Here is a 26,614-nt window from a genome sequence, read left to right as displayed (position 1 = left end):
TTGCCCATCTAAATTACCCCAGTTGCAAAAGGGCCTTTTACCTTCAGCCTGAAAATAGGATGGAAAATTACAGTGGTTATCTACAGCACGTTTAAGTTCACTTCAGACAATGAATATTTTGTTGGCTTCCCAAGTCCCAAGTAAATCATCATGTACGCACTATAATTTAAAGCATGTACTCTGCCGGTAAAATCCGTAAGAGCTATAAAGCGTGTGTGTGTGTGTATACAGTCATTATTGTTGCTATTTCGTTTCTTATCTATTTTAATAGCTAAAATATTAAAATGGGAAAAGCGAAGTACTGATTATCCGCAGATATGCCTAATTTCACATTGCGACGGTATCTGCTAAAATAACATGTATATAATATAGGTAAATGAATGTTCATGGGAGGCTAAAGCTGGAACGCAGCAGTGATTCCAGAAATAACTGCTGCTTTGGGGAGGGGGGGGGAACCCACCCTAAAGCTTCAAATAAAGCCTTTTGCTACGCTTTTTAAAAATAAATGCTAGCAACGCATTTTAATTTCCCACGTGGTTAGATACACCGGCGTTATGAGAAATCCCTTATTTATGAAGCTCCTGGATAAACCCAGGCGCTGATCCTGGCAATGCCTCTATCCCTGTCAATTATTTCTTCAGCGGCTCAAAAATAAAAAGCATTTTGCTGCCCCCCCCCCCCTTTTTTTTTTTTTTTTAAACCCAGCAACCCTACAAGCAGCAGGATGGGAACAGCTCATGCAAGGAAGGATGTATGACATCAATCTCGTATTGTGTGATTGGGTTTATTTAGAAGAAAACTAAAAAGTATGAGGGGGAAGGGTGGTTCAGCCCTCAGGCCGCCTGTTGCTGGCCCTGGGATGAAACATGGGCGCAGCAGCCGGAGGGGTTTCTGCTGTAGGGTTTATCCGTATTTTCTTTTTTTTTTTTTTGCTTCGAGGCGCGGAGAGCGACAGCGGACGCACAACCGCAATGTTGTCTGTGGAAAAATATTCCGTCATTGCAACTTTGCAAATCGAAAAACGCCGTTGTCTGAAGGGAAGGGCGAGCTCTTGTCCTCGCAGATACCAGTGCGCACACACACACAAAAAAACCCCGCATTTTCAGAGGGTGAATCCTCAAACAGGTTGGATGCGATAAGCCAAGAACACGCTTCTATTTCAGGCACCGATAGGATTTTTAATTTTTTAAAAAAAAAAAAAGGTGCTGTTAGTTTGTCTCTTGCCTCTTGTAAACTTCTTTTGGTGCTAAAGCCACCTTCTTAGTGGCTGAAACCTTTCGTTTTTGCTGCTGCCGGGACCCCGTGGGCCTTGGGTGCCCCCTGTACCCCCAGCACCTTGGCGGTGTGTGGGGCCAGGCCCTCACCGGCCTCGCGTGGGGTCAGGGCCGGCGGTGCCCTCTGGTACGGCGGGGCCTTATTTTTTTTTTGGGGGGGGGGGGGGGAAACCCCGCCAGACTGGAGAAACGCGGCTGGCGGGGCCCGCCGCCAGCGCCCCCGCGCACGACGGCCCCACGCGAGGCGGGAATTCGGCGCTGGGGGAGGGGGGGGAAAGCCCCGGCCCGCACCGACAGGTGCGGCCTCGCTGCCGGCCCCCGACCCGCCCCGGGCCGGGGTGAGGCTGTGGGCTGAGCCCACGCGCGCCCCCGCCGCCACGCCACGCCCGCCCGGGCTGCGCGCTCGCGCGGAGAAGGGGGTGGGGGGCCGTGCGCGGCGTGCGCGTGCGCGCGGGGCGAGCGGGCGCGTCCTCGAAGCGGGGCCGCGCGTGCCGCTGTGAGGGGCCGCGCCGCCCCGGGAGCGGGGGCGCCCACAGGTCAGTGCGGGGGGGGGGGGAGCGGGGGGGCGAGGCGACCGTTACGGCCGTTACCGGGCGGTCGCGCCGCGGTGGGGGGGGGTGGCGGCGGCGCGGGGAGCGGTGAGGGGGCCGGGGCGGCCCCGCTGGGCCCCGGGCGTTGCGGGGCCGGGGTCGTCCTGGGGCGGGGGTGAGGGAGCTGCCGCCCGCCGCGGCGTCGGGTGAAGGGGCACGGCGGGCGCTCGGTCCCGGGGGGCGGGCCGGGCTGTGGTGGTGGCGGCGGCGGGGGATCCGGGGCCGCGGCAGGCAGGCGGCCGTTGGTTCCCCAGCCGCCCTGCGGGGACGGGGCGGAGCGGCCGCACCTGAGCGCCGGCATCGTCGGGCGCTGCCCGCGCCCGCCGCGAAACTTGGGAGGAGAGAGCCGGGGGAGTTTGTGTGGGGAGCCGTTCCCCGAGCGCCCGGCCCGGCTGCCGCTGAAGCGGTCGGCTCATCCGGCACAAAGAGCCCCTTGGAAAACGGTCTTTGCCCCATCCAAGTCATTATTTGTGTCTGCAGCCGTTTCGAGAGGTTTCGTTCTTACTTTTTTTCCTTCTTTTTTTTTTCTTTTTTTTTTTTTTTTTTTTTTTTTTTTGTCTGAGTGTATGCAGCTGCCTTTTGTGCAGAAGCGGGTTGGCTTCGTCGCGGTACCGGGAGTGAACGGGCGGTGATAAACCGCTCTAACGATCGGGTGGTTTGGGATCAAACATGAAGTGCGAGGAGCACCGAACTCGGGACCTGCCTGGGCACGGAGCTCCTCCACGGGTGTGTGTGTAGGCTGGCACTTCCACTTGGAAAAATTCAAAGTTATGTAAACCTAAAAGTTGGGGGTTGGTTGGTTTTTCTTTTTTTCCCCTGCTTAAAGTAGCGCTTCTTTAAAAGAAGTATTTTAAGTATCAGTTAAATAAAACTTCTAGAGGAACAATTAATAATTTCGCCCGGTTTGACATAAATACCACCTCCTCTTCCTCACGTTGTTGGCTGAACTTCCCTATGTACGTATGTCTGAAGACTGAGTGGTTTCAGTTAAGGGCACGCACCTTTACAGTCTACTAGTTTCCTGTTTTGTTTTGTTTCAAGAAAGTCCATCGTGTGGTAACCTTCAAGTTAAGTTTATAAATTCATTTGCCTGTAGTTTTTCCTGAGTGGTGATGCATTGAAAAATAGGAGGGAGTAGTGGGTTATTCTCACTTGAAGTAAGAAAAAGTTTGCATTGAAGTTACGATACTTGTGTTCTTAAAATGATGATTGCTAATATACCTAATTAAAACAACAAAGACTGACTGTTTTATCTGAAGGGTGCTGGTGCAGGTTTTCTGTATTGTTGTTAGTCTTCACTATACGTTGTTTTCAGCATGTAGTCTATATGTCAAACTTTAATCCGTGTCCTGGCTTTTTGTTTGTTTTTTGTAGAGAGAGGCAAAATGTTGGGTTATAGGTATACCAGACTATACTTGATGCTACTTTAGCTGTTTTATGCTAGAGCCAGGCTTAAAATAGCGCTTCTTTTGGTGGGAAATGTCTGGTCTCATCATTTCCTATGGAAAGTAGGTGCAGTATGTCATAACACATAGTATCTTGGCTTCTTTGGATAATTTAACTTTGCAAATCGAATCTCTTGGGACCTTATTCGTTTGAAATAAGTTCTGCAGGATTGCCAAAGTTGGATGTAGAGTGCAGTACTTTTTTTTTTTAAATCCCCCACAGTAAGTACACCGCAGCTAACTGCACAATAACTTTCCTTGTGTTTCCCCTCCAGTGATCCTCAGCTCTGCCCTGGAGGAAACACCTTTCAGAAGCAATCTGGAATTCCTTTAGCTTGCCCTTTAAGGCTGAGAAAAAAGATGTAGGTTGCAACAGTAATTTGTATTATTTGGACACTTGCTTGTTAGAGCTTGTGAGCAAATATTTTTTCTAAAGTTACCAAACAGTTGTTATGCTTATGATGAAAGTATCAGTGCTAGGGTAGGCTCAATTAAAACAGAGGTCTGATGATGATAGGCCGTGCGTTATGCTGTCAGAAGAAATTTAGGTCTTCATCTGTTGTGTGAACTTGTGCAAATGACACTAGTTTTGCAGCAGAATGTCGTTCATGCCCAGCATTAGCTTTCCCTGATAATTCAAGATAGTTGTCCTGTGATAACTCTCTCTACTAACTCCTCAAAGCTTGCAGGCTATTGTTTTGTTTTACACGAGCAAATGTTCGGATACCTGAGCTGGCATGGAAGCACTGTTTTGTGAGGCGCTATATAAATGATAAGCAACAGTTCCTACCTCAAAGAGCCGATAGATAAGGCAAAAGAAGGAAATAAGAGATGGGGATCTTGGAAGAAAAAGATTAAAAGCTTTGTGTGGTGGAAGTTGTCTTCAGTTCTGTTTTCTGCCATGAAGCTGAATTCCAATCCTGTGCCTTAATTACAAAACCAAATTATATGTATGTAGGTCAGAAAACTGAGGGGAGGGAAGCTTAAGTAAAAGCTCACTTCATTTGAATTTGCAAACTTCCCATTTTCCAGGCCTGGCTTGTCTGGTTTTTTGATCGTGCTGCCCTATCTGAGTTTGATAACTCAGCAAGCTAGAGTAAAAGAAGACGAAGCGAGTCCACCATCTGGAAAGCGTTCACATTTTAAAACACTGGTGAACTGCTTGGTGATCTGTGAATGTCTGCTGGCTGTCCTGGGTGTATGTAGGGTGTAGAATCGCAGAAAAACAGATTTGGAAGGCGTCTTGAGACATCACCTTGTCCAGCCCTGTTACCTGTATCCTGAGGTTACCTGATACTCTGAATAAATATTTCACCAGAGGATCATAGAATAGTTTGGGTTGGAAGGGCCCTCTAAAGGTCATCTAGTCCAACCCCCCTGCCATGGGCAGGGACATCTTCAACTAGATCAGGTTGCTCAGAGCCCCGTCCAGCCTGACCTTGCATGTTTCCAGGGATGGGGCATCCACCACCTCTCTGGGCAACCTGTGCCAGTGATTCACCATCTCAGCATAAAAAATTTCTTCCTTATATCTAGTCTTCAATCTACCCCCCTTGAGTTTAAAGCCATTCCCCCTTGTCCTGTCACAACAGGCCCTGCTAAAAAGTTTGCCACCATCTTTTTTATAAGCCCCCTTTAAGTACTGATAGGCTGCAGAAAGGTCTCCCCGAAGCCTTCTCTTCTCTAGGCTGAACAACCCCAACTCTCTCAGCCTTTCTTCATAGGAGGGGTGTTCCAGCCCCCTGATCATTTTCGTGGCCCTCTTCTGGACCCGCTCCAACAGGTCCGTGTCTTTCCTGTGCTGAGGGCTCCAGAGCTGGAGGCAGTACTCCAGGTGGGGTCTCACCAGAGCAGAGGAGAGGGGCAGAATCACCTCCCTTGCCCTGCTGGCCACGCTGCTTTGGATGCAGCCCAGGATACGGTTGGCCGCCTGGGCTGCGAGCGCCCATTGCTGGCTCATGTCCAGCTTGTCATCTACCAGTACCCCCAAGTCCTTCTCGGCAGGGCTGCTCTCAGTCCCTTCATCCCCCAGCCTGTCTTGATACCAGGGGTTGCCCCGACCCAGGTGCAGGACCTTGCACTTGGCCTTGTTGAATCTCATGAGGTTCACACGGGCCCGCTTCTCGAGCTTGTCCAGGTCCCTCTGGATGGCATCCCGTCCCTCTGGCGTGTCGACCGCACCACTCAGCTTGGTGTCATCTGCAAACTTGCTGAGGGTGCACTTGATCCCACTGTCTGTGTCATTGATGAAGATATTAAACAGTACCAGTCCCAATCCGGACCCCTGTGGGATGCCACTCGTCACCGAGCTCCATCTGGACATTGAGCCGTTGACCACTACCCTCTGGATGCGACCATCCAACCAATTCCTCACCCACCAGACAGTCCACCCATCAAATCCATACCTCTCTGGTTTAGAGGGAAGGATGTTGTGAGGGACCCTGTCAAAGGCCTTACAGAGGTCCAGATAGATGACATCTGTAGCCCTTCCTATCTCCACTGATGTAGTCACTCCATCAGGGAAGGCCACTAGGTTAGTCAGGCAGGACTTGCCCTTGGTGAAGCCACGCTGGCTGTCTCGAATCACCTCCCTGTCCTCCATGTGCTTAGCATAGTTTCCAGGAGGATCTGTTCCATGATCTTCCCAGGCACAGAGGTGAGACTGACTGGCCTGTAGTTCCCCGGGTCTTCCTTTTTTCCCTTTTTAAAAATGGGGGTTATGGTTCCCCTTTTCCAGTTAGTGGGAACTTCACCAGACTGCCACGACTTCTCAAATACAATGGATAGTGGCTTAGCAACTTCATCCGCCAGTTCCTTCAGGACCTGCGGATGGATCTCGTCAGATCCCGTGGACTTGTGCACCTTCAGGTGCCTTAGATGGTCTCGAACCTGATGTTCTCCCACAGTGGGCGGTTCTTCATTCTCCCAGTACCTGCCTTTGCCTTCTGCAGCTTGGGTGGTGAGGCTCAAGCACTTGCCAGTGAAGACCAAGGCAAAAAAGGCATAGAGTACCTCCGCCTTCTCCATGTCCCAGGTAACCAGGTCTCCTGTTTCGTTCTGGAGAGGGCCCACATTTTCTCTAGTCTTCCTTTTATCCCCGATGTACCTGTAGAATCTTTTCTAATTGCCCTTGACGTCCCTGACCAGATTTCAGTCTATCAAGGCTTTAGGCTTTCCTAACCTGACCCATGGCTGCTCGGACAGTTTCTCTGTGTTCCTCCCAGGCTCCCTGTCCTTGCTTCCACCCTCTGTAGGCTTCCTTTTTGTGTCTGAGTTTGTCCAGGAGCTCCTTGTTCATCCATGCAGGCCTCCTGGCATTTTTGCCTGACTTCCTCTTTGTTGGGATGCATCGCTCCTGAACTTGAAGGAGGTGATCCTTGAATATTACCCAGCTTTCTTTGGCCCCTCTTCCCTCCAGGGCTTTGTCCCATGGCACTCTACCAAGCAGATCCCTGAAGAGGCCAAAGTCTGCTCTCCTGAAGTCCAGGGTAGTGAGCTTGCTGTGCGCCCTCCTCGGTGCCCTAAGAATCTTGAACTCCACCATTTCGTGGTCACTGCAGCCCAGGCTGCCCTTGAGCTTCACATTCCCCACCGGCCCCTCCTTGTTGGTGGGAACAAGGTCCAGCGTAGCACCTCTCCTTGTTGGCTCCTCTACCACTTGGAGAAGGAAGTTATCATCGACGCATTCCAGGAACCTCCTGGATTGCTTATGCCCTGCCGTGTTGTCCCTCCAACAGATATCAGGGTGGTTGAAGTCCCCCATGAGGACCAAGGCTTGTGAGCATGAGGCTGCTCCTATCTGTCTGTAGAGGGCCTCATCCATTTGCTCTTCCTGGTCGGGTGGCCTGTAGCAGACCCACACCGTAATGTCACCTGTCCCTGCCCTCCTTTTAATCCTGACCCATAAGCTCTCGGTCGGCTCCTCATCCATCCCCAGGCAGAGCTCCATGCATCCAGCTGGTCATTGACATAGCGGGCGACACCCCTTCCTCGTCTTCCCTGCCTGTCCTTCCTGAAGAGCCTGTATCCCTCCACCCCAACACTCCAGTCATAGGAGCCATCCCACCACGTCTCCGTGATGCCAATAAGGTTGTAGCCCTGCAGGTGTGCGCACGTCTCTTAACTCCTCTTGTTTATTCCCCATGCTACGTGTGTTTGCACAGAGGCATTTAAGTTGGCCCCCGATGAAGCTGTCTTACTGGCTGGAGTTCCTTTGTGCTGCTCTTCAGGCGCTCTCCTGCTGACCTGTGATCCTTCTCCAGGCTCTGGGCATCTAGTGCTCGCCCTGGCATCAGACTGGTAGGAGTGGGATGGATTGAGGTTCCCCTCCCTGGCATCATGTACCACTTCAGTACAGGGCTGTATGACTTGTTGATAACATCCTCCTGTGGCAGGATTTTTATGTACCAGGTTACACTCTGTATCCATCCTAGCTGCAGTTTCTCCTCTTCACATCCAAAGCGATTTAAAGGAGTGATTTTCTTCAGAAAAATACATTTGCTGGAATTACAGCTCTGCTGCCTCGCCGTTTGCTCAAAGCATGCTTGGTTGCAAGGGTTTTCTGAGAGTATGAAAAGAAAGCAACTCTTCAGTCAGGTAGCGTGTTTGCTTGTGCCTGATAGGTGTGAGATTTTATATGTAGGCTTGCAATAGTTGACGGAACAAAGTCCTTTTAAAATCTAATCCATAATATGCCACATGCTACTTAGCAGTGTGTCACCTTGCCCATTTAGCAGGGGGGGAAAGTGCAAGCCATCCTCTTTAACACTGTGGAGGAGCTGAAGCTAGCTGCGTATTATTTACAGCAGAAATGTATGCAGTGGCCTACGCTGTTCCTTTGTTGCAGTATTACACCTTCCTTTGGAGTCCTCAGCATACAGTTCAACTCGGAGATGAAAGAAATTGTTGTCCTATTAGGCAGCTTGCTCAGTTTCTGTCGAGGCACGTAGCTCAAAGGAGTACCATGTGATGTTAGGGCAGTATAATGCACTTAAACCTGTACAAAGTGCACCTAGGTGCATTTGATTTCTTAGTGCTGTTTGATTTTTGTCTTCAGTAGTACTCTCCTATCAGACCAAGGTGATACTACTCCACGTATACCAAGAAAAAGTAAAGGTTTTCTTACTATATAAAACTTTGTAATACATAAAACCCCTGTGTAGGTATGTTTACCTTGCACAGTCCCTTAATTATCTCTTACGTTTGATTACTTGCTCCTTCCTTGATTTTTTTCTTTCTCTCTACTAAAGTTCTGACATGTCCTAGGGTCTCTGAAACAGTTATTGTCAAGGAGAACAGGCATTTGGGATATCCTAGTATTGCTAGAAAAATACTTCTTAATGCTTGAAAGTATATTCTGAAACCAGAATTTGATGAGTATGTATATGGTCGTCTTGAAAATTGACTAGCTGCCATTCACTTGTAAAGAGGAGGAGAAACTAATAGAAATACTAAAGCGTCGCTGACTTAATAGGCAAGTGTGACTGAAATATATGCAGCAAAGGAAAGTAAATCTGATTTTCTGAAACAGTTAAGATAAAAATTTGGCAACATCTTTATCCCCTTGTGGAACGGCCGTTCAAACAGAAGCTGCATGTGCTGTGAGAGTCTGGAAAGAAGGGCAAGTAACAAGATCCACAGCTTCTAACGTGTGGCAAAGGAAGATTAATTCAGTACAGTGCAGTTTAATGGACGTAACGTTTGGTTCCATTCCCGGAACTATTTTGGATGCAGCTCAGGTTAGCAGCAATCCGTCTCTCATATCTAAAAAATGAGGTTATTAAACAATTGTCAAAAAATTGCAAGAGTTGTTGTTCATGGGTTTTGACTCTCGCTTTTGAGAAGTGAGAGCCACCATGTTTGAGAACGCATTTCTTATCAAATGTTTGTTTTGCCAATGGACTGACCTGTTCCTCTTTCGCTAACTGGGGTCATCTTCCTCTTTTGTCTTTTAAAATGCAGTAGAAACAAGAAGTTCCACTAATTTTTCCCCTTATTTAAGCTCATTTAAAATACTTTTACTGAATGGTTCCAGGTATGCTCTTCTACTGTAAACACAAATGTGCCAAATCACTGCTCTGCTTTGCATTTTTAAGCCACATGTTTTACCTCTAGGGAAGTTTAGGGAACTATGGATTGGCATGATGTAGTTTTCCCATGACAGACCCGAATGACATTTCCATTACAACACCCAACCAAGCTTTCTGAAAGTCCCCTCCGTTTTTCTTAACCTTGTTAAGAAGACATTTGGGAACCGCTGATGTAAAGGAGTAGGACCAGTCACCTTCCAACCCACCCTTTATCAGAGCCTATATTAATTTAACTATTCAGTTTAAAAAGAATAGTTTCTGAGCCAAGTTAAAATTAGTATAAAGGTTTGTCTACATAGGCAAGATCTGTCTGTTAGATAGGAAGTTCTGTCTGTAGTCATCCGATCCCGATCTCTCCCTTGAAATAGGCAGCATGTGAGTACTAATTGTAGTGGTGGTTTTTCTGAAGTGCACTAAGATCACTAGCTTCTTTCTCACGGGGCACTGAACGATCATTAAATGCTAATGACTTTTGATTACTGTTGACCTCGGTCAATTTAGAATTAGTGACCTAGAGACGAAAACCACTGTATCTCATTACCAATTTCCTGAGCTATCTGATCTTTCCTTTGTAAGTCAGTTTTGGTAAGAGGCAGAGTAGAATTAAAGTTGACCTCTGTCTTAGAAAAAGGGTTGAATGCTTTCAGGTTTGCAATATCATATTTAGAAATAAATAAAAAAAAAAAAAAGGCAGCCGCTAAGAAAGAACTTATTTTTGACCCCACAGATTGTCAAGAGCAAAACTCAACATGAAACGAAATGGACGAGCTAGAGTAGTAGTGATGGGGAAGGAATGCATAACTTGTCACTTTTAAATTAGTAGAAAAATAGTTTATCTCCTGTAACCTTGAATTGAATTCTCATTTCGTAGTTGCAGGTTTTCTCATCTCAGAGTTCATTTATGATTCTTGGTTTTACTTTGAACTATCGAGAAGCAAATTAATGTTTATAGAATAAATTGCAAATTCTGCTCTGGGATATTTTCTACCTGCAGTTCCCAAACTATGGCATGGGGGAATATGTCTCAGCAGGCTGGTAAAATCATATATTTCATGTTGTCATGAAGCATTTCACGTTCTTTCTTTCCATATGCACAGAAGAGAATGTTTGTGTGATAATTCATTGTAACGGGATCAAATACGTTGTTCACTGTAGGTTGTTTAAACATAAGCCTTTCTTTATACAGTTGTGGTTTATATGGACTGTCTTTTGTGCAGCAAGCGTGGTATTGAAATAATAATGAAAACACAAGAGAATTTTAAATATTTTTTTTCTTTCTCGCTCTAATACACTAGCTATATTTATTTTGACCCAGCTGGGAACAAAACCTTTAACTTCAAAAGCAAAACTCAACAGTGTAGAGAAGTCTTTTGCGTTACGTTGTGTTTGGGGTGTAAATATAAAGTTATCAAACCTCACTGGAGTTAAATTGCAAACTTTAAGCAGCTAAGCAAGAAAGTAACAGGAAAAAAAATGACAGCGGGAGATGTTGCACTTGGTGTAGGAACAGGTTCGTGGAGAGCCGATTGAAGTCCACACAGAAGGAAAGTGGATGTTTATTTGCAAGTAAATGTAGGGCTAAATGTTAAAGATAATGTTTTGTTTTGATTGCTTTGTCTCAAAAAGCATATTGCTGTAAAAAAACAAAATGAAGAAGATTGCAGATACTAAAAGGACACATTAAAAAGATTAAGGCTGCTTTGGTAGGGAGACCCATAAGACATGCTGTGCAGAGACATAGCCTATATGCTAGCAAATAATTCAAGAATGAAAGAGTAAAAAAAAATCTGAATACTCATTCTTTAAGCATCTATTTTATGTAAGTTTATACTTACCTGTTGACTGGGCTGCTCAGGGCTTTCTGCTTTTGTTTTCTTTAAAGCATTAAGGGCATTTAGGGAAAAAATGTAAAAACTATCTTAGTGGATAATATTATGCAAAGTGTTTAAATCCTCATACTTTAAACACTAAGCAGTTAAGAAGAATATTTGCCAACAAGTGTGTTGCTAGTGTAGCATAAGACCTATAGCAAAATGCAATTTAGCTGTTTTGGACTTTGGTTTAAAGCTCCTAGTGTTGGTTCAAGACGCAGTTCTACTCTGATACTATTCTACTCATTCCCAGCTCTTGGCTATTCTGGGAAAGAAATGCTGTCTGTTTTTTTAGCCTATATTCTGGCTTCTCTGAGAGTCGTTACAATTTTGCCCATCTTTCTCCCTGCTTTTAGTTGTCTGTTGTTTTTTTTTTTCCATAGAAGACCTTACTGAGTAAGACTTCAGGGCCAGCTTCTCCATGCGACAGGAGTGGATGCAAGCTTGGTTACTTTCAGCGCTGCCAATCAGAAACTTGTGAGAGAGGAGGTTGGAAGATTTTGTCAACTGTAACGCATTTTTTACTTGAGGAAATCGGGAGTAGAGCTATCAGTCCCCTTTCCAGATGAGCGTTTTTACAAACAGAAGGGTTGGAATGGTGATTGGGAAGGATTCTTCCAGGTGACTAAATAATTCATAGATAGGTAAACAGAACTAGGCTCCTCAGCTGTGTGGTTTGTTGAGTTTTTTGGTTTTGGTTTTTGAACTTGTACATTCCATTTCTAAATGAGTGCTTAAAGTCAACTTAAATTCAATGAAAATTAGCAGTGGACAGGTAGATTTGTTAAACAGTAACATTGTGTGTTTATTCTGGTTAATTGAGATGTATCATCTGAAATTTGTTTCCTTGTAAGGGGAAATCCAGAATTTAAACAAAGAATGTTAATAATGCATAGGCATAATAACTGCCAAGGGAGAGACTTGGCAAGTTTACAACAAAGAAATATATGCATTTTGTCACTGCCTACTTGGAATTTGTTCCTTTATTCATGATCTGGTTGTAACAGACAATTGGGAATTTTGATGAAAGCTTGTTTTTTATAGAATTGTCCAGTTCATGTTACTATGTGAAGAACGGACCTGTAAATGAGAGATACAGAAAAACACAACTTATTAGAAGAAGAAAAAGAAAAAATAGAAAAACTTAGGTATGCTTGCTGTTGTGGCAGGAGAGACTGAGGTAATATGAGGAAGAGTACTTCCATTGACCCTGGAAATTAAACGATTTCTCAATTGGAAGTTACCTTTAGAAAGGCGTAATTATAGTAGTACCATACTATTAAAAGTTGTACCAAGAGTTGGGATATAATATGGCTCCTGTGCCAACCCTCACAATGGTGTCAAGGTATATTATGGTCTTAAGGGAGAAATGAAACTGGGATTGCAGGTATATTGCACACATTTGGATTTGAACAGCAAAATTGACGCTTCAGTTGTTCACAATATTTAGTCAGGAGCTGATTTCCAAGGGTTTTTAACTTGCTCCTCATAATTTGAAAGGGGCATGTAACTTGATGCATAGTATCTCAGCCTCAGAATATAGTCCTTTGCTTAATTCTTCACCTCTGGCATTTTGGATTTTCATTAGGCCAGTGTTAAGATTTAAGCGTGGAATTTCCTGCACCCTTTAAGTTACAATATTTCTGGTTTGACTACTTTGCTTATAAAATAAAGATTAATGTGCCTTTGAAGAACTGTATTTCCCTTTTCCTAAGTTGTATATATCAAGTTTGGTTCTGTTAATATATAATTAATGAAGAAAAATGAGAATTGCTGAAGAAGATTAGGAACACATCATAATAAGCTTTCAGAAATGGATAGCTCTTTGGGTGAGAGAAGGTCAATTTCCTTGATCCTCTTGCCGGAGACAGGCTGATTTGAACTTGGGATTTTGACTAGTCTTTCAACAGGGAGTAGTTCATAGGTTGCTTTTACTGACTGCTAACGTACTGATTTGTAAATTGATTAACAGTATGTGTATAGTAAAAGAAGAAAACAATGTTGTAGGAAAATAAATGGAAGTTGCTGCCAAAATGGAAAGAATAGTGAGTGCTGCTAGCACTAATTCTTTGAGTTTTTTTCCCGTTTCACATGCATCTAGTGATTGGTTTAGGAGACTTAGTTTCTGAGCTGAAGAAGTGCAGTGGAAGGTGGTATAAAGCCTGTAACAGGTTTGTGGTTTTTCATAGGAACTTTTGGAGTCTGTGTGGAATCGGCACTATTATCCAGTTAGAGCAGACCAGGTTTTGGTGGGTGGCTTAAGAACAGGCAGTTAGGGTTTTTATTTACCAGGGTGGATTTTTATCCTGTCATGCAGATACTTCTTGTCTACTGGGGGTCTGTTTGACTTCTGGATTCAGGCAGAACATGCTTCAGCTGCAGCTTCTCCCTCCCATCCTTTCCCAAGAAAGCACAACATGCTATACATGCGTTGTGTTTTACAGAAGTTAAAGGTATGGTGGACTCCTACGGGTTCGTGTTTACCATCTTTCCCAGACTGAGTTGACTGGGCAGTCCGTCTGTCATTCTCTTTCTCTTTCTCTTCTGTAGCCTCCCAATGACCTTATCTGGTGTATGTATAATCTTTGGATTTGTGCTGGTCAAATGGTTTGAAAAAATGTGTGAGAACCTTGATTTTTATATACTTTGGTAGTCTATAAAATGGATTTATGGAAAGAAAATCAAATCTCTTGTTTGAATCTCCTAACCCCTGCTATTTTTTGCCTTCTGCCAACTGCAATGCTGAGAACCAGATTTTCTGAAGAGTGCATGGTTTCTCTGTACTTTAAGGTTTTTTTTTTAAACATCTTCCTTTTGCAATGTCTGTCCTGTGCAGTGGCAAGAGGGCTATTTTTGTAACTAGATGGGCTGGAAATTTACATAAGAAGGGGAAAAAAAAACCCTTATGCAAACTCAGCAAACTCAAATTTTGTGCTGAGAATACCTGCTGTGTCCCTGTTATAAACTCTCAGCTGTGAGCAGTCATAAACATCCCATCTGTGGGATGAGTTTCTTCTGCTTTACCCCTTCTTTTACCTCTTTACAGTTCAATATGGCTTAGGTTGTTAGTTTCCCTTCCAAATCAATCTGTTGCAGATAAAAAAGGAAAACAAAGAGAAAGGAGGGAAGGAAAGAAAGAAAAGCTTGCTAGAAAATATTTCTTTGGAAATTGCATAACCTGCCTCTCAATGTATTTAGGAACATACCTGATTTTCAGCCACACCAGGTATAATCTACCATCTTATTTTAAATTACTGGTGAGGGTGATTTTGCATTAAGATGCTGGGTTGTGAAATGTAGCAGCTGAGGCATGGACGCATGTACTTGTGTTTCCCCCTTCCATGAGCAGTGACTTCAGACAGAGGGGACAGACACGTGTCTGGAAATGGTATCATCTCAAGCCACTGCAGCAAAGTCTCTAGATGGCCGACTGCCAGGGTGTTTAGTTAGTGCTTAATGTGGAGTGTCTCCCAAGGAGACCTGATAATCTTTGAAATATCTGCACTTAGGTTCTACAGTTTGGGGTTTAAAGACATTCAGAGATTATGTGTTACAAAGCCATAGCTGTGATTCAAGCAATTGTGATGGTGTTTCAATAAATAGCCTAGGTAACATTTCTGTGCTTCAGTTTAAGTCAGTGGCAGATTTCTGTCAGGGATTTCAGCAAGGTCAGCCATTTCTCCACTAACCTTTGATCACTTTAATTTCACTGTTGTACTCTTGTCCAGCAAAACTAATTAAGGCTAAAGTGGCTAAATTTGCTTTGAAATCAAAGAGGATTTTTTTCTTTAAAACTTGAAAATAATTATGAAATCGTATTTTAGTTATACCCCCGCAATATTTTAATATGTGAAATGTTGACATCTAATACCTAATATTTTTTATTTCCCTGCTTTTGTTTTTAAGTGGCTATGCTTGCTTTTTTTTTTTATACACTTGACCTACTATTAAGGAAATCTGATCTAAATTTAAGTTCTAAGTAAACTAATGACTGAGAATTAGTCGTCTTTCCTATTTAAATGATTTGGTTGGCATAGCTTATATCCTGTTTATTTCAGAAAGTATTTGTGAATAAAACCGGAGTGTTTGCATCTCAAGGAGTGGTTTCTGCCTGAGACTCTCTAAATCATTCGGACTTTTTCATTTAATGCTTTGAAATATTGATTAAATATATTCGCTCTGGTTTCCTTTAATCTGACTGCACATCTAGAAGTTTTCTTCCGATGTTGTGCAACCATGTCTGGTGTAAGCTGGCTTAATTAGCACTGCTTAGTGATTTGGGACCCCTGTCAAAGGCTATTATGTTATCTGGAAACATAAGGAGTTAAAGCTAAAGCTGTGACCTCATCTCTATTCATGTTACACTGGGGTAGAAGCTGCGCTGAAAGGAATTGTTTAACTGCGTCGCTGTCTTTGCTGCTGCTAGTTGATTGCTTTAATTTGGTTCTGATAGCTATAGCGTGCTTTTGCTGAACAACTGTTATGGTGGGGATTTGTGGGAATACATAGAGGCATATGAAGTCATGCTAATACTGACTGCATGTGGAAATTGCTCCCGTGGAAATATTTAGACTCAAATATGTCTTTCTACCTGATTTCAACTTTTTATTGCTTCTCCCGTGAAAACTCAAGCAGCGTCAAGGAGAGCTAAAACACACATGCTTCCGGCCAGTCATGCACTTACGCAACTGTGCATGCCATTTATTACTTTATTACTTAGCACTACGTATTAACTGAAGAGTGCAACTGCTGTCGCTTTAATGTCAGAGCGACGTCTGTTACAATAGGTGTCACTGTGCGGCTGGGTCCAATCGTTGTCGGTGACTTCAGCTATTGGCTCCGAATGCTGGCTGACTCCATCTGCAGGGCTGCAATACCTACTCCGTTCCGATCCGTTCAACGCACAAGTTCAGCTTGCCGAGCAGACTAGCAGTGCTATCGCGCGTCTTGCTAGCCCCCTTCAGAAAGCCGGTGCTACAGCCGCACGCGTACCCTCCTCATAGGGTGTAGCGCTTTCAGGCGATTCCTGATCAGGAGATCTGGAAAGAAAGAAAACTGGCAGGAATGATGGGGATGTATTTAACAATTCAAGTACTGGATCAAACTTAAAGCCAGTTTCTTACTCAGTGCACTGGAAAGGTCACCTTGTCTTGCTGGAAAAGAAGCAAACTCTCAGCTCTGCTGCTCTCTATTTAACAGCTTCCACGTGCATTTCTTAATGTTCCTGGCTAGTTAGGCTATCTAGCTTTACAGACAAGTATACTCATGGTAGATGAGAAAGGAAAGAACATGAAATGTCTCACCTTCTTCTTGATGCTTCCAGAGACAGTCAAGAACAGGTCCAAGAAGAGCTCTAAGAAGGGAAATAGCAGCAGCAGTAGCAGCAGCAAATTGCCTCCAGTTTGCTATGAAATCATTACCTTGAAGACCAAAAAGAAGAAGAAGATGGCTGCTGATATTTTTCCCCGAAAGAAGCCAGCCAACACTAATACAACTGCTGTCCAGCAGTACCACCAGCAAAATCTCAATAACAACAACACTATTCCGACACCTAATTGGCAAGGACTTTATCCAACCATCAGAGAGAGGTAAGTTCAGGGCAGTTTATTTTTGCTGTTTGAATGGAGTGGTGAAAAGTAGCAAAATGTTCGTAATGCATATGTTTAGTTATTCATTTATTTGCTGAAGAAAAGACAGTTCTCTCTTTTTTTTCTCTGTGTGTGTGAAACAAGTATTTTGGTAATGGAAAATATTTTAATATCTCTTTTCCAGACAGTGCAGCTGTTTGTTTTGAGTAAATAAAAATGTTGCTGGAAGCTACAGCGTACCCGTAAAGATTTGCTTTTAGACCTTAGTGGGGATTTTCAGTGATACATGCTCTTGACTTTGATTTCCACTTTTTGAAAAGTTCTCATAAGTTTGGGGTTTTTTTTTATTGCATGTGCACCACCCCCGTCCCCCACACGCACACACATCTCCCCCTTACTTTTTTCTCTGGTATATTTGTGTGATGATGTGTAAAGTATCTTAAACCAAAGCGTGACCTGCTTCTCTTTACTAACATGCAACTTTAAGTTGTTGAGAAATTAAATTTCTTGGGTCTGGGGCAAGCACAGTGTTACTGGGCACCATAAATTAACACGCTGCCTCTGTTCGTAGAAATGCAGTTATGTTCAACAATGACTTGATGGCAGATGTTCATTTTGTGGTCGGGCCACCAGGTGGGACCCAGCGGCTGCCAGGACACAAAGTAAGCAACAGCTGCATTATCGGCTCGGGCGGGGATAGCCAGAGAGAGCTCCCACGGTTACGCCAGGACATAGCGTGGGAGACTCGGCTCTTCTGGGACAGGCATAGTTCTTTATTTTAAAAGGCTACACGCAGTGGAATAGTTTGTCCCTTGCTTTTCTTTGTGTTTTCGGTTAAACAGTACACTTGTGCTAAGGCAGTCATTGTAAAGTTAAGAGCACTGCTTTGTGCTGCTGATTAATATTACTCCTGAGATTTTTCTAGAAATAGTTAACTTCTGTAGTGCATCTGGGCATTTTCCAGTAGCCAATGCATATATATGCCCATGAGAGTAAAATGCAGGGAAAATGTGTGATTTTGTTCTTAACTTTGACTTCATTTCTTACTGAAGTGTGTCTATAGAGCCTGTCAGTGAAGCCCGGTATACTCAGAGTGGCTCTCCCACATTGTTTTTGTTGGCAGTGCTTTCAGTTTAAAGCATGAAATAAGATTTCCCTTTCTCAACAGTATGTCCTGGCTGTTGGGAGCTCTGTATTCCATGCGATGTTTTACGGAGAGCTTGCTGAGGACAAAGATGAAATCCGTATACCAGATGTTGAGCCTGCTGCTTTTCTCGCAATGCTGAAGTAAGCATCATTCATCTGCTGGATATGTTCTCCTTTATGATGTATACATACACTGGTCATGTCATAGTTAAAGTATTAGACTTGTGTATAAACAGAAAGAAAGCAGTTGCTTAAAATATTCCTCTTTTTGTGTTTCAAGTGTTTTAAACTTTTACCTCATGTTGCTCTTCCCCTCTACTTCCAGGCATGCATGTATTAGACTAATGTCGGCAGTTATAAATAATGACTTTGACAGGGGCTCTTTGGACATATTGTATACTGTAATGCCTATTGATCTGATTTGTCACTACACATGTTACAGCTGACAATTCTTTTTAGTAACTCCATTCCTTTGTGTAACAAAACAAACCTGTTCTACTTTGCAAGCATAGTGAAAAGTTAAAAACACACAACCCACCCCCTCCCCCCCAAAACCCCAGAATTGCTGGGTTTGTATACTGACATCATTCCAGCTCTTTTATAAACTTGATGTATGCAGGTCTTGTCTTAGAAAAACGACCCTAAGGTATTGAATGTAGCCTCTGAAAATTAAATTTCTCCTCATCTCTCATACTGATGCATTTGGAAAGTGATAAAAAGGCTGTTTACATGAATAGTGTTTTTTTATTCTAACGGGAAAAACAGTCAGTTTACACGATCATTGTTTTTCTTCTTGCAAACTGCATAAGAAATGCTATCTTTTCCTAAATGAGCATAATGAAGCAGCTTCCCTGCTGAATTGTCCTTGGATGTATCTATAAATTCTGATTATTAAAGAGAAATGCCCTATCACAGAAATGCTATGGCTTTGAGGGTTTAGTAACTGCCATTGCTTTCTGATAAAGAGTATACATTAGTATCTGATAGCGATCCTTTTAGTATGCTGCAGATTTTCTTGCGTGTAATGATGTAATCACTAGCTAGCAACTTACTGTATTTCATAGATTGTTTTGACTAGCTTGTGATTACAGAATGGTTCCTTTTTTCTTTTACATTTCAGTGGCACTGTAGATGAACATTCAAAGTTGCATATAGAGTTTGTTGCGTAGAGTTTTTATAGGTTATCATGAACATCAGAAATGTTCTGCGCAAATACCAATAACTGCCAGGAAAAGCTGAAGTCACACAGACGTTCTATAGACCTGGAATATAAAGTTAAGATTTGACATTATGTAAGTAGGTGTGTTATGGATCCCTGCTTTGGGCCTTTCTGGTTTTGCGGGTATTTTCTGCAGAGCTCAAACTTGTGCTTTACTTTCATGCAGAATTTTACAAGGCACAAATACAAGATACTTGGATTCCCCCGGTCCCCCTTCCTTTTTGAACAGCAAATCTATTTCGCTGTGGCTAAATGTGATTTGCCATATCAAAACTGAATGCTTTCTGAATTTATCATTAAGAAATGGGTTCAGAGAGCAAACCTAGAAAACAGAGTATCAATACTGACATCTAGGTCTTGGCATATTATTTAGCCCATGGCAATTTAGGACACTATCTTTGAGAGAGTGGCCAGAACCGTGGAATTCTTCACCTTCTCAGCTTTTATTTAAAAAAACCAAAAGACTACAAAAAGTTTGTGGTCTGTGTGGATGTTGACATTGCTAGTGCTAACTTCCACTGATGCAGTGTACCTGAACCTGCAGAGTGCTCCTGTGTCTGCAAACGCCACGGGTGTCTGCAGCTGTGACGGTGCAGGGAAGGGAAAGGGATGTTGCTCAGCAGTGCAGCATTCCCCTCATCGCAGGATCCAGTGCATGTGCTGCACTGGGTGGAGCTTGGGGGGAGCCACAGTCCCCTTCACTCCTCTCCCCTGGGAAATCATCCCATGAGTGTTGCTTGCAACTGCTGCGAGCAGTGGATGGCAGAAGGTTCATGATACTGTTGCTACAGAAGGAAAAGACTTTTTACCTATCCCAAAGCAGCCCTCCCCTTCCTACGCTCCTTTCCGCAGTCCGGAGGAATGCACCATAATCTTTGTCAGAAAATACATTGAGTTTGTTTTTGTGGATTTTTGGGGTTGGGGGTTTTTTGAGGGGTGTTTTGGTGGTTTTGGGGGTTTTTTTCCCCCGGACAGCAAATTCTTACAGCGTAAATATTTTTTGTCTTTTACTATATAGTGGGCATTCTGACAACAAACACCAGACAAGGTATTGCCGGATGTAACATAGGAAATAATACCTCGACTGGTAGATACTAATTATTCTCCCAGTAAAATTGCTTTGGCTGTTCTCTACGGTTTTAAAAATAGGGTTAAATTCATAGTCTAGCTGACGCACTGAATTTGTGTCTAACGTATTATATCTTATCTTAAACTTGACTGTTCAAGTTAGAATCATGGTCTCATCTTATCCTAGGATGAATGTGTTACTAAACCATCAAACCCTGTGGTCTAGCAGAATCCTCTGCTTAAGAACAGGGTGAAATTGGAATATCAGTAATTGCAAACCAGAGTCGAGGTGCATTGGCAGAGTAAGGAGTGTGGAATATTGCCGACAGCCGAGCTGTGCTGTGTCTGTTGTAAATAAGTGATATTAGTTCTTCACTTTCATGAATATTAAACTAGCAATTTTTGTACTATTTCAATTTAAAACAGATGTCATCATTCTCTGCTCTCCTAGCAGGCAAAGAGAAGTAATAGAAGGGAGAAAAGAGTTGGAGAGCAATGAGGAGAATCATAAAGACGAATTAATTGATAGAATGAAAATTTTTTGGACAGTAAAGGAGCTAAGCCTGTAAGCAGTGATATACAGATGTGCTCTTTGTTGTTACAGATAGTCCAGCTGAAACCAAGTAATAAAGGTTTAAAAAAAAAAGTTTGGGTCTGTGTAAGTATTCTTTTTCTCTGTAACCTCTTAGATTTTATTATATTGCTTGAGCAGTATCTGCTCTGAGCATGTTTTCTAAGTGTGGCTTGGAGGATAGTACCCTACACCTGCAAAAATACAAATAAAGATATTTACAACTATAATCAGATCAGTGTAGATACTAATTCCACTTCATAAGCACATCTGTTCTGCAAAAAATTCATTGTGTTGGGAAACCTGCTAACTAGAAAATTTTAATTAGTACAGGGTCGCATACAACTTCAGCTTTACTAGAGGAAGACACTTTTATCAACCATAACCATCAAGATTTGCTTATCCCTATGAAGACTAAAATTGTATTTGGCATGGTTTTAGCACATTGCATTCACCAGCTGCAAATGGGGCCCTGAAGCATGAGATATTAAAAAGAACAAACTGTACAATGCTTCATTTCTCTGAGCAATGAATCCCAGCAGTTTAGTCACATAAATAGAATTTCACCTTCAGCTCTCCCACCACACTAGCGTAGCAGTAAAGCTTTTTTTCCTTCCTTATGCAATGAGACTGAGAGAAAACACTGTGGTAGTGGAGCTAGGATGCTGTAAGCATTAATAAACCTGAAAATTAGAATGCTGTGCCTTTTCCTATATGTTTCATGACCCTGTTAAAAAAACAAACCAAAAAAAACCAAACCAACCTCTCTCTCCCTGCCCCCCCCCCCCCCCCAAAAAAAAAAAACCACCTCCCCAGTAGTTATGAAGATGGGTAGCACCTGGTATACTTTGATAGTATTTCTATTCTTAGACTAGCTAGTTATTCTCAATAAACTTGTTTCCGTTCCTATATTTATGTATACACCTCAATAAATCATCATTCACCATCATGGGACATCCCGTCCAAGTACTCTTTGTAACGTGTTCCAGATGGTTGTATTAGCCAAGGAAGGTAGCCCTTGAGGAGCTGCTGCCTGGGGCAGATAATCTCTCATTAGTCAAAGCATGTATGGAAGGAAGACAGAGCTGGAGGGACCATAGTTTGTAAACATAACCATTGTCTACATAGCACGTACCCCAGGTGTGAAGGTTTATTCACCTTCGATTTAAGCCTGTTCTCTTCCATGGTCTTACATGAGTGATGAATTTGGTTTGTACTTTCTTTCGGGATGTAACCAATGTTCCCCAAAAGCACTGCTTAGTTTTAATGTGGAGCCATTTAAATATTCTTTGTTTATAATTTTCAGATGATGTTGACAAATTACGTTTTTGCATTAAGTGGCAGTGTTACATGCATGTGTTTTATTTCAGATACATATATTGTGATGAAATTGATTTGGCTGCAGATACCGTACTGGCCACTCTTTATGCTGCCAAGAAGTATATTGTCCCTCATCTTGCCCGCGCCTGCGTCAACTTTCTGGAGACAAGTCTAAGTGCAAAGAATGCCTGTGTGCTGCTTTCCCAGAGCTGCTTATTCGAGGAACCTGACCTGACCCAGCGCTGTTGGGAAGTGATTGATGCCCAAGCTGAGCTAGCTTTGAAGTCTGAGGGGTTCTGTGACATTGATTTTCAGACACTTGAAAGCATTCTCCGAAGGGAGACTCTGAATGCCAAAGAAATTGTTGTTTTCGAAGCAGCTCTGAACTGGGCTGAAGTGGAGTGTCAGCGGCAAGAGCTAACAGCTACCATAGAGAACAAGCGTAAAGTCCTCGGGAAGGCTCTGTACTTGATACGCATCCCTACCATGGCACTCGATGACTTCGCGAATGGCGCTGCTCAGTCTGGGATTCTGACTCTCAACGAAACCAATGATATCTTCCTCTGGTATACGGCTGCCAAAAAGCCAGAGTTACAGTTTGTAAGCAAGCCCCGGAAAGGCCTCGTTCCTCAGCGATGCCACCGTTTCCAGTCCTGCGCTTACCGCAGCAATCAGTGGCGCTACAGGGGCCGGTGTGACAGCATCCAGTTTGCTGTTGATAAGAGAGTGTTTATTGCTGGCTTTGGGCTGTACGGCTCCAGCTGTGGATCAGCAGAGTACAGTGCCAAGATTGAACTCAAACGACAAGGAGTTATCCTAGGCCAGAACTTGAGTAAATACTTCTCGGATGGTTCTAGTAACACTTTTCCCGTGTGGTTTGAATACCCAGTGCAGATTGAGCCTGACACGTTTTACACAGCTAGTGTGATTCTGGATGGTAATGAACTCAGCTATTTTGGACAAGAAGGAATGACAGAAGTTCAGTGTGGGAAGGTGACTGTTCAGTTTCAGTGCTCCTCGGACAGTACAAATGGCACTGGGGTACAGGGAGGGCAAATTCCCGAACTCATATTTTATGCTTGAATGAAAGTGTGTGGAGACGAAGCATTTTGCTATGAAGAACCTGTCTGGTTCAGGCCTACTGACGCTTAGCTTTTTATCTGCAAATACGTGATCAGTACAGGTAATATGTAACTAAACGCTGCGGGCAAGTTACCGGCTTGCTAGATTTGTAGCATCGTTGGTGATAAAGTTTAAGTGTAATATTTAAACTGGAAGCTCTTAGGAACAAGCAAGTTTTAAAGGCTTTGTTAAGAGAGGTGCCTGTTTGCTGGTGAAGCTGACCCTTTCTTGGATGCACCTGTGAATCACCAGAGGATGTCCCCTTCCTGTATCTCACTAAACGCGGTCTTCATTGATCCACTTTCTTTTTCTCCATTTCCTGCTTTCTGCTTGTAATTATTTGGGGAGGTAGGGGTAGAAAATGAAGAGCCTTGTTTCATAGCTCTCTCCTGTGGGCTCTTCAGACTTAAGAGATTCCAATAATGAGCTGCTTTTGATCATGGGAGCTGGAAGAAGTGCTTCAGTTGTAAGCAGAAAAAGCACAGGTTTCAACCTTCATCCTGTTAGATTCTCCTGCGGCCAACTGTTCGGGATGGCTGCAGGGGAAGATGGAGAGAAGGAAGCAGCTTTCAGGAAGCTGCTCAGCATGCTGACCATGTCCACAGTGCATGGACATGTTTACGGTGAGGGAGGGATGTGGGCTTGGCAAGTTACCCTCAGAGTTCATTTTCTAGGAATCCCACCTCGAAGGCAAGGAAGTACTTGCACGTGTTCCAATTGTATATGCAGCTCTCGAAACTCTACTCCCATGACCTAGTTTTTGCTACACTGAAGTTGATTTGCTATTTAAATGGCTTTTCTTTGAACCCTTGCTAAATAAACGGTAATTATTATCTAGCATCCAATGCAGGATAATTTTTTGTTTGTTTTGGGTGGGTTTTTATTCTTCCTCCTAAACAAGGTAGAGGCAGATTATAGAAGAACAAAAGAATGTACCAGTCCTGACTTGGACTTTTTTCTGTAATATGAGATTTCTTCTTTTTATTACCATAAATTATCAGTGGAAATTTAGACAAAGACAAGAAGATTCCCAACTGTGGTCATATTACACTTAGTGCATACCACCAGATAACAGTGAGGAGGAGGAAGTCTTCTCTAATGTTGGATCTCTTGCAACTGCCATGGTTACACATCAGTCAGAGGATTATGTGGTGCAGAACATTTTCTTCTCTGATTTTTTTCTTTTTTTTTTTTCCCCCCCCAAATGTCCTGTCATATGTCTGTATCGTTTTTGGAAAAGGATTAGGGATCATGACTCCTTTATCGGGAAAGGAAACCAGTATAAATAAGAAATACAGGTACTATTTAAACATAAGAAAATCCTTCACCATTGCATTGGGACAGTTGCTCCTCAGAGGGACGCTACCTATTGTAAAGCATCTCATTCTTATTTCATCTCTGAAGTGGATTCTGTTGGTTGGTTATGTTTTAACGAAATGAGAGGACCAAATGATTCTTTAGACAGAGTGAAGATTAATGTTATCGTATATCAACACATTAATGCAGCATAACCCTAAATTCACTTGTCAGTTTTGTAATAAAAATGTTTTTCTCATATGATTTCTTACCAGTTTAATACTATTACTCTAAGTGTTTCTTGACGGTTGGAATCCTGGCCCCTGGCCATCGTAAAGTGCCAGTACATCTTTGCAGTGTCCAAAATACCATCTGAAGTAAGGAAAATGAGCGTAGACGTCAAACACTTTATGGCCAAAGCCCAGGTCTTCTCTGTAGGTAATAAATGGAGAGCCAGGTAAAAAACTGCCCTGCAAGATCTATGCTTTTCACCCATCTTAGTGTTTTATGTTTGACATACATACATACATACGTGTGTGTGTATAAAACGTTTTTTTCCGAAACGTAAATACCCTCAAAATATATAGAAAAATGTTTTGTTTTTTTGTAACAGATGTACATAATCCAGACTGCTAGTGAAATCTAAACAGAATGCTCCATGGAAAACTCCCAGAGAGAGGTTTAAAAAACCTCCAGCTAATTATATTTACATCTGCAGCCTAAAATAAGCAAGAGTATAATTGTATGGACTGGAGGAAGAGTTACTGAAGAGACTGCAAAAAGGAATCTAAAATTGTGATGAGGTAATGGTCATCTACTTTTAGGCAACATCTGAGCAGCAGTTCCATTTATTTAAATACATTTGAAAGCAGAGAAAGACGCTAATCAGCTGATTTAAGTTTTCTTACAGCAAGCGGTTGATGTAGATGTAATTACTCTGAGTGATGATCAGATTGACAAGTTGCTTGCAGTAGCAAGCTGCATTCTGAGTTGTTTGGAAAAAAATCAGGTGCTTCGGCAAGTGGGACAAATCAGAAGGTACTGTACTGGTATAACTAGACTCGGGTTCTCACTTTTAATTTATTTTTTGGTTTTTACTTACCTGCAAATAAAGGTGAGGTATCTACTACGTTGACTGGCTGGAACAGAAGTTAGGAGATCAGAATACCGTGTAGCTGTAATATGTACAAAATGAGCTGTTATTTAATTATTATTTTTATTTGCTACTGTTATGAAATCTTTTTGACGAAGTAGGATGAAAGCTACCTCTAGCTTAATTCCTCTGAGTCCGTTCCAGGTTTTAGGAGCTGGTGCATGTAAAGTTTTTCAATGTGGATGAATAAACATAAGCACCCCAAAACACCTTTTGATGCTCAGGCACGACTTGATTCTGAGCACTGCTTGATGCTAACAAATACTGGTATATAAGAAGGTGGCTAGTGCCAGTCACTGTAGGACATCAGGGCACTTAAACAGGTGCCTGAATGTGGATTTGGTTGGTTTAGCAGTAACATCCAAGCTTGAATACATTGAGTGACATTTTGCAAGCATCAGCCATATCAACCTGAAATGTAAGCATAATGTCGATAGATGATCCTTTCGTAGATTCTGTCTTAAACTGTACCTGGCCATCTTTGCTACTTGTATGTTTGATTTTCCTGGTGAGGGGAATCTGTGATAAGAGAGTATAATGTAATATACTTTCTGCATATCTAAAATAGTATTTAAGTAAACATTTTAATTTCTACATACTTATTGCACTGAACTGTTCGGGTTTTTTTTTTATTTGTTGTGATAAACTCAGCTAACTTCAGGTCCCAGCACCCATTTGTGCGGGAGCAGTGTTTGACCTTAGCAGGCTTACAGCATTATTTATAAAGGACAGATATATATAAATATGAAGTACCTCATGTTGAATGTTATTGTACTGTATCTCTAATGTCACAGTGCAGATCTTGTTGGACTCATGAATGTGTATAATCGCGTTAAACATACAAATAAAAATGGTTCTTAAA

At 42.8% G+C, this 26,614-nt stretch overlaps 1 protein-coding gene across 4 annotated transcripts; it reads left to right on the top strand.

Moving 5' to 3' along the window:
* The first annotated feature begins 1,750 nt into the window (after positions 1 to 1,750).
* Positions 1,751 to 26,614, top strand: BTBD3 (BTB domain containing 3). 4 transcript variants are annotated; one of them, XM_076335081.1, is made up of 5 exons: positions 1,751 to 1,810; positions 16,593 to 16,857; positions 17,429 to 17,519; positions 18,026 to 18,144; positions 22,232 to 26,614. In XM_076335081.1, the coding sequence occupies exons 2-5, from the start codon at positions 16,715 to 16,717 to the stop codon at positions 23,262 to 23,264; spliced, it is 1,386 nt and encodes a 461-aa protein (XP_076191196.1). In that variant the 5' UTR covers positions 1,751 to 1,810; positions 16,593 to 16,714; the 3' UTR covers positions 23,265 to 26,614. The 4 variants fall into 4 exon arrangements, with proteins under 4 accessions (XP_076191196.1, XP_076191195.1, XP_076191197.1 ...); XM_076335080.1 differs by lacking the exon at positions 1,751 to 1,810 and adding an exon at positions 2,507 to 2,590; XM_076335082.1 differs by lacking the exon at positions 1,751 to 1,810 and adding an exon at positions 13,700 to 13,722.

This window comes from Aptenodytes patagonicus, chromosome 3, assembly GCF_965638725.1.
Source record: "Aptenodytes patagonicus chromosome 3, bAptPat1.pri.cur, whole genome shotgun sequence".
NCBI lineage: Eukaryota > Metazoa > Chordata > Aves > Sphenisciformes > Spheniscidae > Aptenodytes > Aptenodytes patagonicus.
The sequence above is the reverse complement of the archived record's forward strand: the minus strand, read 5'-3'. Positions and strand labels throughout refer to the sequence as shown.

Bases quoted from the DNA above. Each gene is read 5' to 3' on its own strand.
- BTBD3 (XM_076335079.1), top strand. From the start codon at position 16,535: ATGGTAGATGAGAAAGGAAAGAACATGAAATGTCTCACCTTCTTCTTG. The intron at 16,858-17,428 runs GTAAGTTCAGGG...CTCTGTTCGTAG, and splicing joins TATCCAACCATCAGAGAGAG to AAATGCAGTTATGTTCAACA. The intron at 18,145-22,231 runs GTAAGCATCATT...GTTTTATTTCAG, and splicing joins GCTTTTCTCGCAATGCTGAA to ATACATATATTGTGATGAAA.